Consider the following 17,550-nt stretch of genomic DNA (forward strand, 5'->3'; position numbering starts at 1 on the left):
CTGCGTATCCCTCGCTGATCTGGCCAATCCATGTAATAGGCTTACAGGGTCTGATGACAATCTGCAGGAGTTAGGTCTGTTTAACTAGCATCAATTTATTACCTTACTGACGAGACAGCCTTTTACATCCAGGATTGTCTGTTGAGCTAGTAGGAGCAAAAACTATCATAACGCAGAGTCAATTAGATGGGGATATCATGGCAGATACTTGGTGTCTGGCTTTAGAAACCGCGGCAGCAAAGGTACATGGGGTGACACACACCCCGCCGTGCCACCTCTCTGCCGTCCGTCGCCGAAGAAAGAGGAAAAGAAACTGCTTTACGTCGCTTACTTTTAAGTCGTTTTGCCTTCTCGCAGGTTGACACGGACGGAAGGTGAGGCGCAAATGTGTGATGTGGTTGCTATAACGACTTGAGCTCTGCCTTGCTGGGTTTGGCGTGTTGGTGGTTTGCAGAGCCAGCTGCCCGGGCGTTCCCTTGGAGCTCAGGGTGCCGCTCGCTGCTTTTTAGTCCAGGTGCTGTAATACTGAAAGACGTGAGGAAAACCGGTGGTGTTGGCCGGAATAATTCTCTTGAAGAGCATAATTTAGGAGTCAGAAGGTTTGTCTGGCCATTTCTTACTCTTGGTGCTCGTCCTGGTTTTTCCTCTTGCTGCCTGACCCAGAAGCAATGGGATTTTCACTGGATGGCTCTTGGTTTGCACCAGAGCAGCTGGACAGGCTCCACTTTCCACTCCCAGGCTGGCAATCAGCCGGCAAAACTGGGCCTGTCACTGTCCCTGCAAAGTCCCCGGAGCCAGGGCTGCTTTCTGGGGACCGTGTGGTGTTTCTCCAGCCGTTGCTCACTTTGCACTTGCATTTAATTAAACTTTTCTGAAAGCTCAGGATCTGCAAAACAATCTGTAGATGGCATTCCCCTCTTTGTGCTCATCTGCCAACGAGCCACTCTTTGGCTGTGTTAGATGTAGCTGCAGTGACTTACACTAAGAAATCAAGAGATCAGAACAGCAAATAAGGAGCCGGAGTGGTGAGTGCAAGCGCTGCAATACACTCAGCTGGACTTCGATCCAGTCTGGGCACTGATTTGTACTGATAACAGCCACTACTTTTTAAGTTCCAAGTTCTCATGACTTACTAAAAATCTCTCTTTTTTAATGTTATCGTTTTGGCATCATACTAAAATACGAATATATGGGAATTATGCATTATTAAGTGTGTTACTGAAGATGTCTTGTAATATGCTGTGGTCTAATGTGACACAGTCCAGGCATCTGCTTCATTTTTAAAAGGTATTTTAAAAAGCATCGCAGTGATTGATATCATGAAGGGGCTTTTGCCTCTTGTTCCTTGTACTTCTCCATCCAGGAATAATGTTTCTGTTTTGTATTAGCAGCCCCACATTTGAATTAATTTCCTTTCATGATTTCTCGACGCTGGCCAACTGTGTCAGCTTTTATAGGACAAAGTGTCTACTTATGCTTTCATTAGTTCTACTCCTGTCACTTTATTCATTTCAGTATGAATGCCTGATTCTAGATGGGCGAAGTTGCTGCCCTCGGTATTCGCAATGTGCGTGTGCAGCTGTTTGTCCATGTGCCATTGCCCCGCTAGGCAGAGCTGGGACAGCTCAGCTGTGTGTCACCAGCTCTGTGGTGGCCGATGGCCGCTCTGCTGCAGGCTCCACGGTGAAGACCCCACGTCTGGGATGAGCAGATCTCTCTGCCTTTGTGCGTAGCCGTGTTGAATAGTGCAGTCCACTGGGATTAATTTGTGTAATGTGCTCCTTAGTTCCTTTTTGCTTTGGAAACTCCCATGCCCCAGAGTCACAGGTGATGTATCTTCCCTCCCTTCAAAAGCTGCTCAGATGAACTGAGTTTGCCTACAGTCAGCGAGTCCATTCCATGGGACACAAGTCTTTTGCTTTCCAGTTTCAGTAAGGACAGGCTTCTTGGGTAAAATAAGTCTAAATCGGGCATTCCTGACATTTCCAGCCAAGTCTTGGCTCTCCATACATGGGTTTGAGGTTGTGGGTCCGGTCCCCACGGGCACAGGGATGCTCAGGATGATCCCCATGCAGCCCAGTGCTCTGTGCTGCTCCTCCTCAGCTCAGGGCTCAGTGCTCCCCAGCAGCTTCTTGCCCCTCGCTGTACACTCCCAGAGCTTAATTTATATGTAGCTTGTAATATCCGTTTTGCTTATCTGTGTTATTCTGCACCTTGGGTAATTGAGAGATGACAGTATCAGCCTTTTCCCAGGTCCTGCAGTGGTCTGTACACAAAGCTTTGATGTTATCGGGCACAATATTTGCTGCCGCAGCGAGCAGTGGGGCTGGCCTGATACTTTATTAATGCTGGAAGCATTAGTTGGCAATCCTGACTGCTTCCCTCAGCCACAGAGCGTACTGCAGGCTCCGGCCAGTAAGATGGAACGGGGTGTAAATCAAAGCATGGCTTCGGCCATCTGATCACAGGAAGGATTTCCAATACAACTATAGGTCTTGGAGGCAGTTACAGCCTTTGTTTAGGAATGTGAAGAGTACTTTCTGAGGTCAGAAGGTTGGGATTTGCGCAGGTATGCTAGGTTTTGATCTTGAGGAGTATTTAGGCCGTTTGTTTTCCGTGTGAGGGATCGCTCTGACAGCCGGTGCTGGCCCCGAGTCAGGAAGGTGCCGGGAGCTGCTCTGCCTGTGTTTGATGAAGGGTGCTTTTTTTTTCCTGAAGCAGTTTAAACTTTGAGTCCCAGAACCAATCTCATAATTCATCTGAGCTAAAAGATTATGGTTAGTGGTTATTTGTAATTACTCTACATAAAAGATATGTCATCAGGCAAGGGGAGGCTTAATGTGCCCAGCACGCAAAAGGGATTGGGAAGCAATTACGGTGACATACGCAGCATCAAAGTGGAGGGCTTGCCGGTGCTCCAGAGCCAATTAACCACCACATGGGCAGTGCTTTATTGGGGTAACTCTGGCTTGTTACTTGGGACTTTCCCTCATTGCTGCCTTGGTTTTATAGGCGCTCTCAGCTCTCCAGTTACCGTACATAGCTCTGTGTTGCAGCTGTTATTATTAATAGGAATGACACAGACAATAACCGTAATAAGGTGGAGAATAAGACAGATAGTACACCCTGGAGTTTACTGCCGTACCCTATATGAAGCCAGGTGATTTCATGTGCACCAGGGAATATGTTTTCAAGAAAATTTAAATCAATGAAAACTATAATGACCCAGTCCTAATGAACCTTTAAGCCTGTACCTATTCTCCACCTTCAGATACACAGATAACGCTTCCAACCAAGTATGACTATGGGGATATCAGAAGCGCTCTCACTCCAATCAGCCTCTTTCAGCTCAAATCCAGCCATTAGTCAAATTCATCAAAGGGCTTGAAAGCAGAAAGGGAAATTCTTTGCCTTGTGCTTAACCTTTGTGTGATTGCACCTCTTCAGAGAATAAGCAAATCAAGTGGAAATGCCCTCCCATTTGTTTTGTGAATAAGCCGCACGGCGAATCCACTATGATTTGGCATTATTCAGTTTGTATAATTTCCGACGAGAGGTTTAAAAATAAATACACAATCAAAGGGACTGTTGGGAGATGGTAGAAGAGCAGAAGTACAACATGCCAGGGTGGGTGACGTTTTCTTACACGCTTCCCTCTTGTCTGCTCCGTCAACGGAGCTAACGCGCCCTGGTTGTGCCAGCCAGCGGAATGTTGGACGGGAACACGGGCTGCGGGTTCTGCTCACACCCTACTCGTGGTTTTGATGGGGGAGACACACGAGTGGGTCTCAGCAGAGCTATAAGCACCCTTCTTGGGAAATCTTTAAGATGACGGTATTGCTGTTACAATAAACGGCCCCATGATTAACTGCCCTATCAATCTGGGTTATAAGAGTTACTGCTCGGGAGGGAGCAGTGCAATTAAAACACGAGAGGGCGAAGCAGCGTGAGGTGCCTTTCTTCTGGGAACACGGGCATTTGGCTGGGGGTTTGCGGATTGATTGTGTCTCCTGTTCTGCTGGGGTTACTCCGAGCATTGATTTTTCCACTCTGAATGCCAGCTCTCCGCATACTCTTGTTTGAAGATGTTTTGGCTGCTGCTGTAATGGAAGGGCCTGTTGAATACAATGGGAAAGGCTGTTGTTATTTTACAGTGCTTTTATGTTGTCTGAATCAAGGGCATGTCTGTACAAGAAGAATTGGAACAAATGGCGTAGTCTCACCATGTTTCTCCATCTCCCCCTCACAGCCTGCTCCCTTTTCCTGCCGTCCCGCTCCTCTGGCGGAATACATAGTTTATGTAATGCTGATTTGAAAGGGAACTACCCAGAGCTTTTTGACTGTTATAACTCTATTGATGCATTAATGAAAGAGAGAAATACATCCCTGCCTTAAGGATATTCATATTACCCAGAGGCCATGGTCCTAGAAACTTTGTAGGTACTTAGAATTTGCTATGGATATGGTGATCTATGGTAGATTTCTTTGGGGGTTTTTTGAGAAGGTAACTCTTCTTTAAGTGAATTTTGGACTAGGGAGAACCTCTGTGCTGGAAACTCAAAGCAGAATCTCGTGCACTAAGGATGATTATCAATGGAAGAGGTATGGGTAGGTGACAGTGATTTGTGTGGCCTCAATCTGAATCACCCCCCTGAAAAGATTTCTGCTATTTTGTGCCCATTTCAGTCTCCAGGGACCAGTAAGTCCCTGATTTCTTTTTCAGGCTGGCCTGCAAGTCCGTGTTGATTAATTGGGAATACTCAGCAAAATTTTACAGCGATGGCTGATTTCCCTAAAACGCGTTTCATACTCGGCTGCCTCACTGCGGGCGGTTGCCAGCAAGGAGCAGATGTTGGCCTCCAACTGTGCATCGTGGCTTTGGAAGGGAGCAAAGTTGGGGAAGATGTAGCAGCTGGAGCAGCGGCTCAGGCTCACCCTTTCCCCAAATGCTTCTTCCGAGCTGCCCCATTAGTGAGGCCACACCTGGAGTATTGTGTTCAGTTCTGGGCCCCTCAGGTCAGGAAAGAGGTTGAAGTGCTGGAGCGGGTTCAGAGAAGAGCAACAAGACTGGGGAAGGGACTTGAGCACAAGAGCCCTATGGGGAGAGGCTGAGGGAGCTGGGCTTGTTCAGTCTGGAGCAGAGGAGGCTTAGAGGTGAGCTCAGCACTCTCTAGAACGACCTGAAGGGCAGTTCTAGCCAGGGGGGATTGGGCTCTTCTCCCAGGCAGTCAGCAATAGGACAAGGGGGCATGGGCTTCAACTCTGCCAGGGGAAATTGAGGCTGGAGATGAGAAAGCAATTCTGTGCAGAGAGAGTGGTCAGCATTGGAATGGCTGCCCAGGGAGGTGCTGGACCCACCGGCCCTGCAGGTTTTTAAACTGAGATTGGACACGGCACTTAGTGCCATGATCTGGTCAACGGAGTGGAGTTGGACCAAGGGTTGGACTGGATGATCTCTGAGGTCTTTTCCAACCCAGTTGATTCTGTGATTCTGTGATCTCATCAAGCTGCAGCAAAATCCCTTTGCAATGACACAGCTGGTTCATGGCTGGTAGATTCACACCCTGGACGAAGTTGTAAACTTGGGTTTAGAGGTCGCTTCCTGACATGTGCTTGAGAAAAACATTCTAGGTGGTGATCCTGGGCTTTTTTGATCAGGATGTGCTGCAGATAAGAACCACAAGATAGGGAGCGACAAGGCATGTGGGACCTGCTGCTGCAGGAGGGTCTTTTGTGGCATTCTCCTCCTCTCCTTTGGGCCATATGCATTTGCTCCAGACTTGCTCAAGTCATGGGGTTTGGCAGAGTGATTCCACCCTGTCATGTAACGGGGTGTTGTTCCTGTTACTCCTTCTATTTTTATTGGAAGCTGCCCCTGTGGGATTAATGCCAATCCTTCCCCTTTGGCTGAGGTCTTGGGAAAGCGTAAGGGAAGAAGGAGACAGTCGGGATCGTTCGCCAGATGGGCATTTCTGAGCTTTCCCGACAGCAGGGAGGGCAAGGTGAGCTCAGCAGAGGTTTTGCGATGATGTTCCGTGCCGTGTTTGCGGTGGTACAGCCTTTCAGCATCGCCGCCAGGATGTGCCGGGGCCACGAGCTCTGGGCTCCCAGGCGTTAGCCCTCTGAAACCCTTTTTCACTGTTTATTATTGTTGTTGTCATTTTATTTTGGCAGCACCTCTATTGTAATTCAGTATTTCCAGTGGCTACGTGCCATCCTGGAAATAACACCAGCCTAGAAGAGAAATAATCCACATGGACCGTAAGTAGGAATGATTTAATTCCTTTCCGCTGACTTTACTTGCTATTGTGAAAGCATTCACCTGTTGTACAAGGGTGTTAGGAGCATCTTAAATAAGTGTCTTTAGAGTGAGGGTTTGTGACTGGGTTATTGGAGGCTTACAGAGCACTTTGGAAGTGAAAATCCCTGGAAAGGCTGCTGTGATTCTGGTGATACAGTGATAATACCCCACGTCCTTGTTCTTAGCGTGTGCTCCAGAAATGTGGCGGCTGTGCGTATAATTAAAGGGAGCATTGTCTTTATTCCCTTTTTCTTCTCCTCATCAAGTCAATTTATCTGTGGTGCTGGCACACAGAAGTGGCTCCTCATCTGTCTTGCCTGGTACTTCTCTTTGGCCACAACCAGGTGTGAAGAAGGACCCATGGCAAACAGTGACCATACCAAATATCCCGGTAGTTATCTGATCCTCACCCCAGACAGCAAGTGGTTGGCAGCGTTCTGAAGCCTCCCACAAAACAGTGAAAATGATTCTCAGGTCTGTTGTTAAGAAATGCTCGTGGGCATTTCTCCTGCACTGATGTAACATGGTGAAAGCGTCAAGGAACTTTTCTCTTTAGGCTCTTTAGTTTGAACAACTAACTGACAAGAGTAATTGATTTTAATAGGAACTGGGATTTTGGCCTGAAAGACAAGCAGTGTTCAGGGTATGTCAAAACTAAATGTACATTGTCATCTATTGCATTGCTTCTAGTTGCTTCCCTCTTTTTATGAGTAGGACTCTTCCCAGATATCTAAGTCTATTCACTGTTGTAAATATACAATTCTGAGATTTTCTGAATTCTTCCAGTGGGCACGGAGAACAGAATTTTATGTACCTTCGCAAACTGAGAACGTGTTGTGCCTGAGTGTGATTTAATATTTGACTATTCCTACTGTGATAATTATTGCTAAGTCCCGTTCTCTGTTACCCCTTTTTAGCGATGGGCAAATTGTAGATGAGGCAAACATAAGATCTTGGAAATGTAAATGTCTGCATCACCTAATTAAACACAGAGAAACAGTGATTTCTAGGGCATGATTCACCTCACTCGAAGGTGGACAACTGAAGTGGCCAAGGTGAATCACACTCCAGATGTGTCTCTTTCTATCCACCGATAACAAAGGAGTTCAGATGACTGAGATGCTGTGCAGACATTTAAAATCATGGGAGATAAGTCCCTTTCAAGGTCTTTGGCTGAATCTGTGTGACCACAGTGCTAAGGCTCAGATTTGAAACCAAGAGACGTGAACTTTCTGGAGTGAAGTGTTGAATTATCTCAGAAAATAATATTTTCTCCTGACCTTTCTCTAGTTCGTCATCTCTTGGTGCCGCAGATGTCAGGTTCTGTCTCTGTAACCCTGCCCTGAGAGAGTCAGACGGCTCCACAGATGCAGCAAGATGTCTTGCAAAATAAATTAAACCGGATCTTTTAATTTTAGGCTCTGACGTTCCCTCAGTGGACCCAGCACCCACGGTGGCTGGAACTCGAATTCTGCCATCCCGCACCCATTCTTTTTGCAGTGGCTGAACTGTGTGTGTATTTTGTGAGGCCAGGGCTTGCTTACAGATGTCTTGGAGTGTGCATCCCTTTCTTGGGTGAACGAGATGGACCAGGGGCGGGAAAGGACCGTCTAAAGCTAAAGGAGCTTTTCTTCTATCAGCTGAATCACACAGAATCACAGAATCCCAGAATGTGAGGGGTTGGAAGGGACCTGGAAGGCTCATCCAGTGCAATCCCCCCATGGAGCAGGAACACCCAGCTGAGGTTCCACAGGAAGGTGTCCAGGCGGGTTTGAATGCCTCCAGAGTAGCACTAGAACAGTGAAAACCAAGAACTTCCAGCCTTTATCCATGAGTATCAAGACCTTGTAAAGCCACCTCAGCTCCTGACATCCCCTCCACTGGAAGCATCTAACAGATCTTTGTGTTAACGTCAGGAAAATCCCGAGGCCACGCCAGTGCTTTTCCTGACCCTCTGCAGGTCCCTGCCAGGCCTCGCCTTGGCCAGGCCGGGCTCAGGAGAGCTGGGATTTTGTGCCCGGGGCTCAGAAATGCACTTTTGCAGAGTAGGGTAGGAGGCTCTAAAGCGCAATCCCTCTCACGTTTGGTTTCAGTGACGTTTGGGCCCAGGACGGCCTGTGTTCGAAGTAACAGCAAGTAGCTGAAGCAGAAGAAGCAGCAACATGGCTTGTGCGTAATAGCGCTGTTCCTGGTTCGTCGTCAGTGAAAAATGGACTAAAATACCCAATGGCATTAACAAAAGGAACAAGTGTCAGGCCAACCTGATTTATTTTATGACAGGAAAACTGATTTTCTAGAAAAAGAGAACGTACTCCATTTATTTAGTGAAGCTAAATGCGAGATCACAAGGAGCCCCTGGCAGGAGGTAGCCATGGGAATAAGGGGGAGATGTTACGTATTACTGCAAGATTTCTGTGACACTGTAATAAATACTTCCTGCTGTTTCACAAACCTCTGGTAAGGCCTCTTTGGGAATAGTATTTACAGTTCTGGTCGTGTGTGTTCAAGAAAGATGCAGGCAAAATATCTAGATGCCAGAAAGAGCCGGTGAAATGCTCAGGGGAAGGAAGAGCCATCTGCTAAGCCAGGGCTGAAAGAGCAGAGCTTGCTTAAGCAGGGAAACCACAGGCTGGGCGAGGAGGGACAGTGGCCATAAGAAACACTAGTGAGGGTAAAGAGCTCGGACCTGGCAGAAGAGGAGATGACTCTTAGCTGGGCTTGAGTATATTGAGCGGGTTTTCCTCATCTGTGGCATCGTCATTCCTTCCAGATCTGTCTTGGTGTTCTTTGTGGTTTGAACTGATTCATGGTCATGAAAGCACCGAGCAATCTTGATTTGGAGCAACGCAAGGTGTTGTGAGGAAGCACTGAAACATGTCACTGAACATTCAGCTGTTGCACTAGGGTCAGAAATCAATCTGGGTCACTGTTGTTTCTCCAGATGTAGCTGCCGTTACGCTAAGTGAGGGCCCAGAGCTGGGGTGAGCTGGGGGTCCTGCACCACCTGGCTTCAGCTGCCACCAGTTTGGATGTGTTCCTCTGATGCCCAGCTCCTTGCAGCTCTGCATCAAAAACCCAAATGCGAAACAAATCCACACCAATCCTAGTGATGCCCTCTGTGATAAGTTCGGCACATCAGTGAGGCCCATTGCTTGATTCTTCAGTGAGAGCTCATTAACCCGTGGCTTTGTTTTCTGTCTGCTGCCAGGTGATCTTGTGATGTTTGTGTGTAGACAATGTGATATATGGAGAAGCCGTGTTTCTTTTACAGTTGATTTCGAATTAGATTTGACAAAATGGAAGTAGGAAAAACATTCTTTTGCTTTATCTGCTGCAGGAACAAGAGGTCTGCTGAGTAGATATATCTTGACTTTGAGGGAGAATGGCACAAAGTGCCAAGTTAGGCTCTCTTAGATCTTGCTGCTTTATGGACAACTGTTTCTAATAATGGAAGAGCTGAAACTCCAACTATAATTGTCACACACCTAAGGAGATTGGTTTCTTAAAGGAAAATGGTAAATCAGGTCCTTGAATCTGTTGACTGAATCACCTGTAGGGACTTGAATGCTCTTATATGTTTATGCCGAGAACCCTGCAGCAGCGCTAGAAGGCTTACTGCAGGTTCGCACTGTGCAGGTAGTTATTAGCAAGCATTTTGGTAAGCCAAACTTACAAAAGAGCTTGTTAAGAGCTCTCTAACCGTTCCCAGTGCTTCTGCACTTACATAACAGCTGCAACGGGTTATTGTCTTTATGCTTTGTAGTGCTTGCCTAAATTGAAAGAATATCTGCGACTGTTAAGGTCTTGCCATGTGGAAGGTCTGTAATGGCTGCAGCACTGAACTCCTTTGTGAGCTGAAATTCTGATTTGGAGACGAGCCCAAGTGCATATTCAGTGCGTCTCAGACAGCAGAATTAATGAACAAGGTTCAGGATGACTCTGACAAGCTAATAAGCATATGGGTGAAGTCTGTATTTGCTAGGGCAGTCTTGCTGTTCAGTGTAGAATTCCTGCAGTGGACAAAACATAAACACAATTTATTATTCTGTTAAAAAATAGATGGCTATCACTCTGAGGAGCAGCGGGTGTCCCAGGGATGGATGGATGATTTGCCTTGTGGATGCACAAGCATCAGTGTTCTGATGGGTCCTTTCTGCAAGCATTAAGCGGGAGTTTTATATATATAAAACTAGGTGGCTCGCAACGAAAAGAGAATCAGTTAGGTCCAGCTCTAAGGCAACGGTGTGCTCCACATGGAGACACATCAATAGGTCCTGGTGGGCACAAATCTGGCCTCAGTCCAGTTTCTGGTGAGCAGGTATCTGTACCCTGAAGGCTCCCGGCAGCCAGCGCCGGCAGGTTCAGGCGGGCAGAGCGGGGTTAGGCCGGGCTGTGCTCCAGGCCAGGTCTGGAACAGGTCCGCAGGGTGCCACAGCGCCCTTCTTCTCTGCTGCGTAGCCCCAAGGTTTCAAAAGCAAGGGATGTCAGTACATCACCAGCACGGAACAAATACTGATCTCTCAGTTTTAAGAAAAAAAGTGTTCTTCTAAATATGTTTGCAAGCTTTGCTTGAATTTGCATGGAAAGCCGTCTGAGCCTCGAGCTGACATTTGATCCTTTAACTGAGCAAACTTGCTCTGAAACGAAAATTCCTTTGCAGGACACCATCGCTTAGTTTTGCCATTTTTGGGAATTCCCAGCTATACATCACACTAACCGACTTGTACCAGAAAGCCGTGTACCCTGCTAGATGTGCATGCTCTTAGATGCGGCGCGGCGGTGAGAGGGCAGGTGCTGGGCACCCGTACGCGGTGCTGGCTGGCGCGGCGCGGTCGGGAGCGAGCGGCGGTCGGTGGAGATGGTCGCAGACTGGGTGGCATCATGGGAGGGCGAAATCGTTACGGATTGGAATGGAGGAGAATTGCTTTACTGTGGCTGAGCGCTTCTTTCTGTGCTGCTGCTGTGCATGTGCTCGCGCCGGGGAACCGAGCTCGTATTGACTGCTGGTTTTCTGTTTTCAAAGCTGATCAGTGGTGGTTCTATTGTAAGTGCTGAGGCAGTATGGGATCACGTCACCATGGCCAACCGGGAGTTGGCGTTTAAAGCAGGAGACGTTATCAAGGTCCTGGATGCTTCCAACAAGGACTGGTGGTGGGGTCAGATCGATGATGAAGAAGGATGGTTTCCCGCCAGCTTCGTGAGGGTGAGTGACTTTCTTCTTTCTACCACTACAATGAATCGCTGCTGATGCTGCTCAGAACGGTCCATGAACTGAACTGGATACTGTTTGTTATAATTTTTGCTTATTTCCAGCATGTCTGTTTTCTGTCTGAAAAATGGGGAGCAAAGAAGGTTTCAAAAGACACGAGCGTGGGGTTGAGGGAGGTTACAGTAGATACTGGCTCTGCTTTTCAGGCTCTTGGGCTATGGAGTGGTCTTCGCTGTGTGTCTCAACATGTAGCCTCTCTCCTTAAGCAGTTCTTTGGAAAACCAGAGCTACGAGTAGAGGATTTAGTGGGGCCTAAAAGTTCATGCCGGCCACATTTTGAAGAGCTTTCTGGTCTGCGTGTTGCACAGGGAAGCATCAACCCTCCCTTCTCCAAGAGCAGCGCTGCGTTTTGACTCTTCAGCAGTTTTGGGTGTAAAATCACTTCGCTATTTAGTCCGTGACCAATTCTGGTTATTTTTTTTTGAGGGGACAAGGAGCCATTTTGCTTGTCTGGTTTTCTGCTGAAGCAGGTTTTGCTGTACCCAGCCACCTCCCGTGTCGAGCTGGCCTTTCACAAGTAAGGAGGAACTCAACACTTTTTACGAAAGCAGAAGGACAAGAAGCAGCCCTTTTTGCTGTCGTCGGGTCCTGTCGCATTATTTGGGCGCTCTGGAGCCTTCCTTGGGGAGCCAAGACCATTTGCTTTGACCTTGCGTGCTTCCTTCTCTTCTCCCTTCTGCGCAGCGTTCCATAGGTGGGATCAGAGATTTAATTCCTTTAGAAGCTTAGGGGATATGATTCGAAAAACTGAGGTTTATTTTGCCGTGTAGAATTATATGAACGATAACTCCTTCCTCTGAGCCTCGCAGGCAGTTTGACAAGCTGCATCCTAAGGAGATGCCACCTTTGGTTCTCTGCCTGTCTTGCTCTCTTTTGGGCAACCCTGCATCATCAGCATCCCTGTTTGATTACATCTGGGAAATAGCCATATGGATTAGGAAAACTGGGTTAAAATGTATGACCTGGTGTTTCCTAATGATACACAATGACCACCAAAAAGGGAACCTTTGCTCGCTTCTGCCTCCCCAGTGCACATTTTTTTTCCCCTATGGGACACACAATGCAGGTCTTGTTTCTCTCCTAGGTCTGGGCAGCACTAAAAGCAAGAGGTCAGTGACTGAGACTGGAGCCTGGGCTGTCTCATGAAGAAGCCTATGCTATTATTCTGGCCCAGAATAACAAGTAGTGTTTAGTATTTTGTTGAACAGGACACCATGAGTCTGACCCTGCAGCCAATGGAGATAACACCAAACAACGAAACAAACAAGCCTATTTACTCTAAGGTCCAAAACCATGGATCATTCAACTTGGCTGAACTTTCCATCTCTCCCTACACTTTGCAAAGGCTGGGAGGCTGAATTTGGAAACTGGGAAAGGCAAAGGAGGTGAATCAATGAATCTCAGACTGTTATACACAAATATCTAAACAACATCCTGGAACAAACCTTGGTGCTTAGGATTGTGATGGCCTTACCAGGAACGTTTCTTGGCCATTCCTTGTATTGTCCCAACCCCACAGCTTGACATTTTTCCACCAAAATCTATCCTTCCATCCGCTCCTCAAGAGGCCGGATCAGTCATTTCATCTGTGAGACGCTTGTTCAGCACAGGCAGGGACCAGACACCTGCCTGGGGACCAAATTATGCACTCTCAAAGGGGAAAACTGCATGGTTTTGCTGCCGTGGATGGCGATTAATATTTAAAAATTGAAAGTATTTGGCAACGTTGGCCAGTGGGGTTCACAAACCAGAGCTGCTGTCTCCGTGCAGCCCCCTCGCTGGCTGTCCTGACTGCCTCTTCAGTTCTATTCTTGCACATTCCCCACCACCCCTTCACTCTCTGTCTTTCTTGGGAAGTTGAACCAGATGCCTGCAAGGCCTTTGGGACCTTTAGAGAAGGTGCCTCTAACCCCTCTTGTGCTTGCCCGGCCGCTGTGGTGGGTTTGCGCTCCTTCAGGGCCCTGTCAAGGACCGTTTAACCCCAGTGCTTTTCACTTTGCTCTTCTCTCCATTTTCTCCCTTGTATTTCTCATTCAGCTGATCACTCTTTCATAATGAGGAGGCTGGGTTTTTTTTCTCTGTTGTACTTTGAGCCTTGCTTTTTTAAGACAATGCCAGAAAACTGCCTGATTTAGCCTGGGTGGTTCTTGTTTTACTTGCAGAAGAATTGCTGTCCTTTATGGTTGTTATTTCTCTTATGCAAGAAAAGGGAACAACAACATGTTGCGCAGCAGAGGATGAAAAGCAGTTGAAGTAAGGGATGACAGGCCAGCCCAGACAGATATAAAACCAAATAGGATTAATTTCAGGATATTTTAAACTGCAGATCTCTTGTACTAAGAGGGGGTGCAGCAGAAGATCGCTGCAAAGTCAGATTCCTCTAAAAGTCATGTGGATCACTCCTGAGGACAAAACTGGGCTGGAAACCTAGTTTGCAATGAGACGTCTGACGCTTCTTGCTCTCCAGCCAGATCATATGAAAATCTTTGGCAAAGCACTTGGTACTCGCAACGTCTCGTCGCAGGAAAAATTCACATTTGCAAGTGCAGAGGAAAACAGTAACCTGCTCATTCCCTCGGCCTCTTTTACACACATAGCTGTCAGCGCTGCAAACAAAAACTGCACTTGAATTGCCTGCACGTACAGGAATTGTTGTCTCCATGAACACCTGCAGTTATCCTCTTAGTAGCTGGAGATGTGTCTAGAAGAAAGGGGGAGAGAGGAAAGCCACAGGGTTTTGGGAGCACAGGAGCTTTCAAGGAGAAACTGGATGATAATGAGGTGCTTTTTGGGGAAGAGAAAAAGCATAACATAGGAGAAGTAAAATCTGGAGCTAGTAAGCAATGGTGAAGGGTTTCCTGCAGGAAGCTACTGCGCTTGCGGAGAAAGTAATGAAAACCCGTAAGTCATTAGAGAGGCAGATGAGAACTGCAGAATTAGGTTTAAGGCTGAATAATGAGTTTAGGACAGACAGAGGTATCTACTTTGTATTTTAGCCCGTGTTATCTAATGGTGCTGGACAACCACAGGGTGCAACCATTATCTTTCTGATGAGCTGCACAGTGTCTTCGAATGTCCTGTCAACTTTGAGGGGTCTGATAGGGTGGGAGGTACAACTGGAAAAAAACAGTAGGACTTTTAAATGGGATTTCATAATACCTGTAGTGGTGATGCTACTTGTTGCTCTTCTCTCCGTTGTGGATGGCGTAGCCTTGGGATGTCTTTACATGATGTGGTACCAATGGGTTTTTGCGTATCGGCACAGCCAGTATCCACATCCACTCAGAAGAAGAGGCTTAGTGTTTGTAGGGAGGAATTTACAGCACAGAATAATACTCCAGTGCTGCAAATGGGTCAGCCGTTGTACCTTAAGGTCTCCTTTTGAAAATACAGTAAGTCTCAAAATGAAGTTTTGATTGCAGAGCCCAATATCAAGTCTCCAAAGTGGCCCAGGTAAGACTCAGACACTCCAAACACAGCAGATCAAATAGCAGAGTGTTTGGGCTCGGACATATTTCCACTGAAAAAGAAGTGAAAAAAATGAAAGCTTATGGACGTTTAGTGCTGTGAAATCTTTCTGTAGAGACACAGCAGAACGTGCCTGTCCTGGGCAGAGACGGGATTTATTTTGTTATAAGACTCTCCTGAATCTCTTTGGATACCAAGAGGCAGACCGAGTTGGCAGAATACATTTCTTCCCACCTCAACAGCAGTGACCCTTCCTTGTATTAACTAAAATAAGCTAAAGAGCAAACCTGTGGTTGAGGAGTTTTTATTACAACTGTTGAGTTGTTGTACAGAAGTGAAGGGTAATGGTCCTCCGGAGGTTTGAGCAGACATGGTGTATAAATTCTTTGTGGTCTGTAGCTCTTACATAGGAGAAAACGCAGGGGTGGATCCGTGCAGCAACGCTTCTTGTTCTCTCTCATCACTACCTAGATTTCCCCAAGTGTTGTAATTTTAGATTCATCTTCCTGCTGAAAAGCTGCCTTTGACCCACTTTATTTTCTGCTGCAAAAGGAGAAGTGCCACATAAATCGGTGTAAGCTTTTAAGACACTGTTTAATAGGAGACTCTAAGCCCGAGTCCTGTCTTAGTGCCTAGCAACTCAGGCGCTTTATTGAGTAGGTGGGTTTAACTTTTATTGGTAGGGATTGTGACTGCGCTCTGTGGTGCACACGTAGAGCCAGCCACATCCTGCTGCCCTGCCTGCTTTTTTATTCCCATTCAAAAGCTCATTGTACGTGCAGGGATCTGGATCCGCCAGCGAGTCGCTCACCTGCGCTTCCACCCGCCGCAGTCAGGGCATCTGCATTTGCGCAGCGCCATCCAGGTGAGATTTGCCAGGGAAAAGGGGATGGCGCTGAAGTAGCAGTCACCTGTTGGACAAACAAGGCGATATGTGCTGCAGTGCCTGCTGCAGTCGGTGCCTTGTAAAGGAGATTTTATTCTCCCGTGGCAAATCCTGCATAAAAATAGCTTCTGGTAGAGGTATCGCACACGGCGCGAGCAGCGCTTCACAGCGACAGGATGCGCTGCAGACAAATTGTGGGTTGTTAGGTTTTTTTTAAAGTCAAGCAGCGTTTCAGCAACCGAAGGCTGCCTGTGCTAATTGCAGCTGCCGTTAACGTGACAACTCGTGCCGCTCAGACAGCTCAGCAGCTCTCAGCTCCCCAAAGGTTCAAATGGCAGCGCTCGGGCCCTTCCCCGCACAGGCTGGCTTGCAGCTGCAAAAGCAGTGGTGCTTTGAATTGCCGTTTTTTGAATCAGGCAAACCAGGCGCAAATCTGTGCAGCCCTGTCCTCTGCCAACCTGGTTGTGAAGAAAGATCCTTCCCCAGAATGATGCGGTGCATTCCTCGGGGTTTTTGAGTTTTTAGGAAATGAGGATGGCTGAGCCCTAACTCACAGTATTTAACATACATAATGTGTATATATATAGAAGGTATGTAAGGCATATAACGTAGCACATCCACTTTATTGCGGTGGCCATGCAACTTTAGCTCCATGGTGGAGCTCAGCACATGGAGTCAGTGCATTCAGACTGCGGGAAGCAGAGGGAGGAAGCACATTGCAAGTTCTTTGGAGCTGTTTTTGTTCACCTTTCATGCCTACAGAGTCTGAGGGTGTCCCTATGGAGTGTGCTGTTTTCTTCTTTTCCAGAAATGAGTGAAGGGTATTTCTCACCTTGGGTAAAGGGAACTTGCGAAGCTGGGAATGGAGAGTTTTAGAGGGGAAGGAAGAGCTGGAAGTGGGTTTGCTGCAACCAGGGAGTTTCAGTAAGGAAAGAGAAGGTATCGAAGAGCCTGTGAACCGGAGGAGAAGTGAAGGATGGTGAGGCTGGAGCCACATTACAGACAGAAAAATTCAGGCTGTGGGAGAAAACAGTGGTAAGGGGACAGACAGCATCCCTGTGCCTCTTGCCAGGTCCTCACCTCCTCTCCGAAGGCAGGAAGGGAGAAACATCTGCTCCTGGGCATTGGTAGAGCCCAGGACAGGCTGTGCCTCCTCCCGAGGGCAGAGAGGCTGTGCCCCAGCGCTGGAGTGACACGCAGACACTGATGTTGTTTCACTTATGCAAAGCTCTGCACCGTGAGCCCTACTTCATTGCAAATAAGCAAGTGATCTTTTTAATCCAGCAGAGAGTCCAACAGAGCGTGCATATAAAACAGCGCGTGTCGCTGAAAACAAGGGCATGGCAGGAGGTGACCAGCAGCCTAAGGAGAAGGGAGAGGGGACAAACCCGGAGCAGGGGTTTTGTTATAAAGTCACTGGTGAGTGAGGTTCGGTTTTCCAGAAGGATCTGCCCGTCTCGTTAATCTGCCGCGTTATTTAATTGTGAGCTAGAATCCCGGGTGACACAATATCTGCTAGTTCCGTCCTTGTGAATATCCAGTGGAAGGAGATTAATAATCCAGATGGCTGGTAAAATGTTTGTTTTATCACGCTTTCTGATTATTATGAGACTATCAGCCCTCAGT

The 17,550-nt window shown here is 47.4% G+C and overlaps 1 protein-coding gene across 8 annotated transcripts in view; it reads left to right on the forward strand.

The window, feature by feature from the left end:
• The window catches only part of ARHGEF9 (Cdc42 guanine nucleotide exchange factor 9), a 210,163-nt gene that overhangs the window by 137,979 nt on the left and 54,634 nt on the right, over positions 1-17,550 (forward strand). For all 8 annotated transcript variants that reach the window (XR_011740834.1, XM_065846654.2, XM_065846652.2 and 5 more), the window contains one exon: positions 11,325-11,504. Coding sequence is in view for 7 of the 8 variants with exons in the window: in XM_065846654.2 (XP_065702726.1) it covers positions 11,325-11,504 (180 nt within the window). In the remaining variant the exon portion in view is untranslated. The remainder of the gene's footprint in view (positions 1-11,324; positions 11,505-17,550) is intronic.

This window comes from Patagioenas fasciata, chromosome 11 (assembly GCF_037038585.1).
Source record: "Patagioenas fasciata isolate bPatFas1 chromosome 11, bPatFas1.hap1, whole genome shotgun sequence".
Taxonomy (NCBI): domain Eukaryota; kingdom Metazoa; phylum Chordata; class Aves; order Columbiformes; family Columbidae; genus Patagioenas; species Patagioenas fasciata.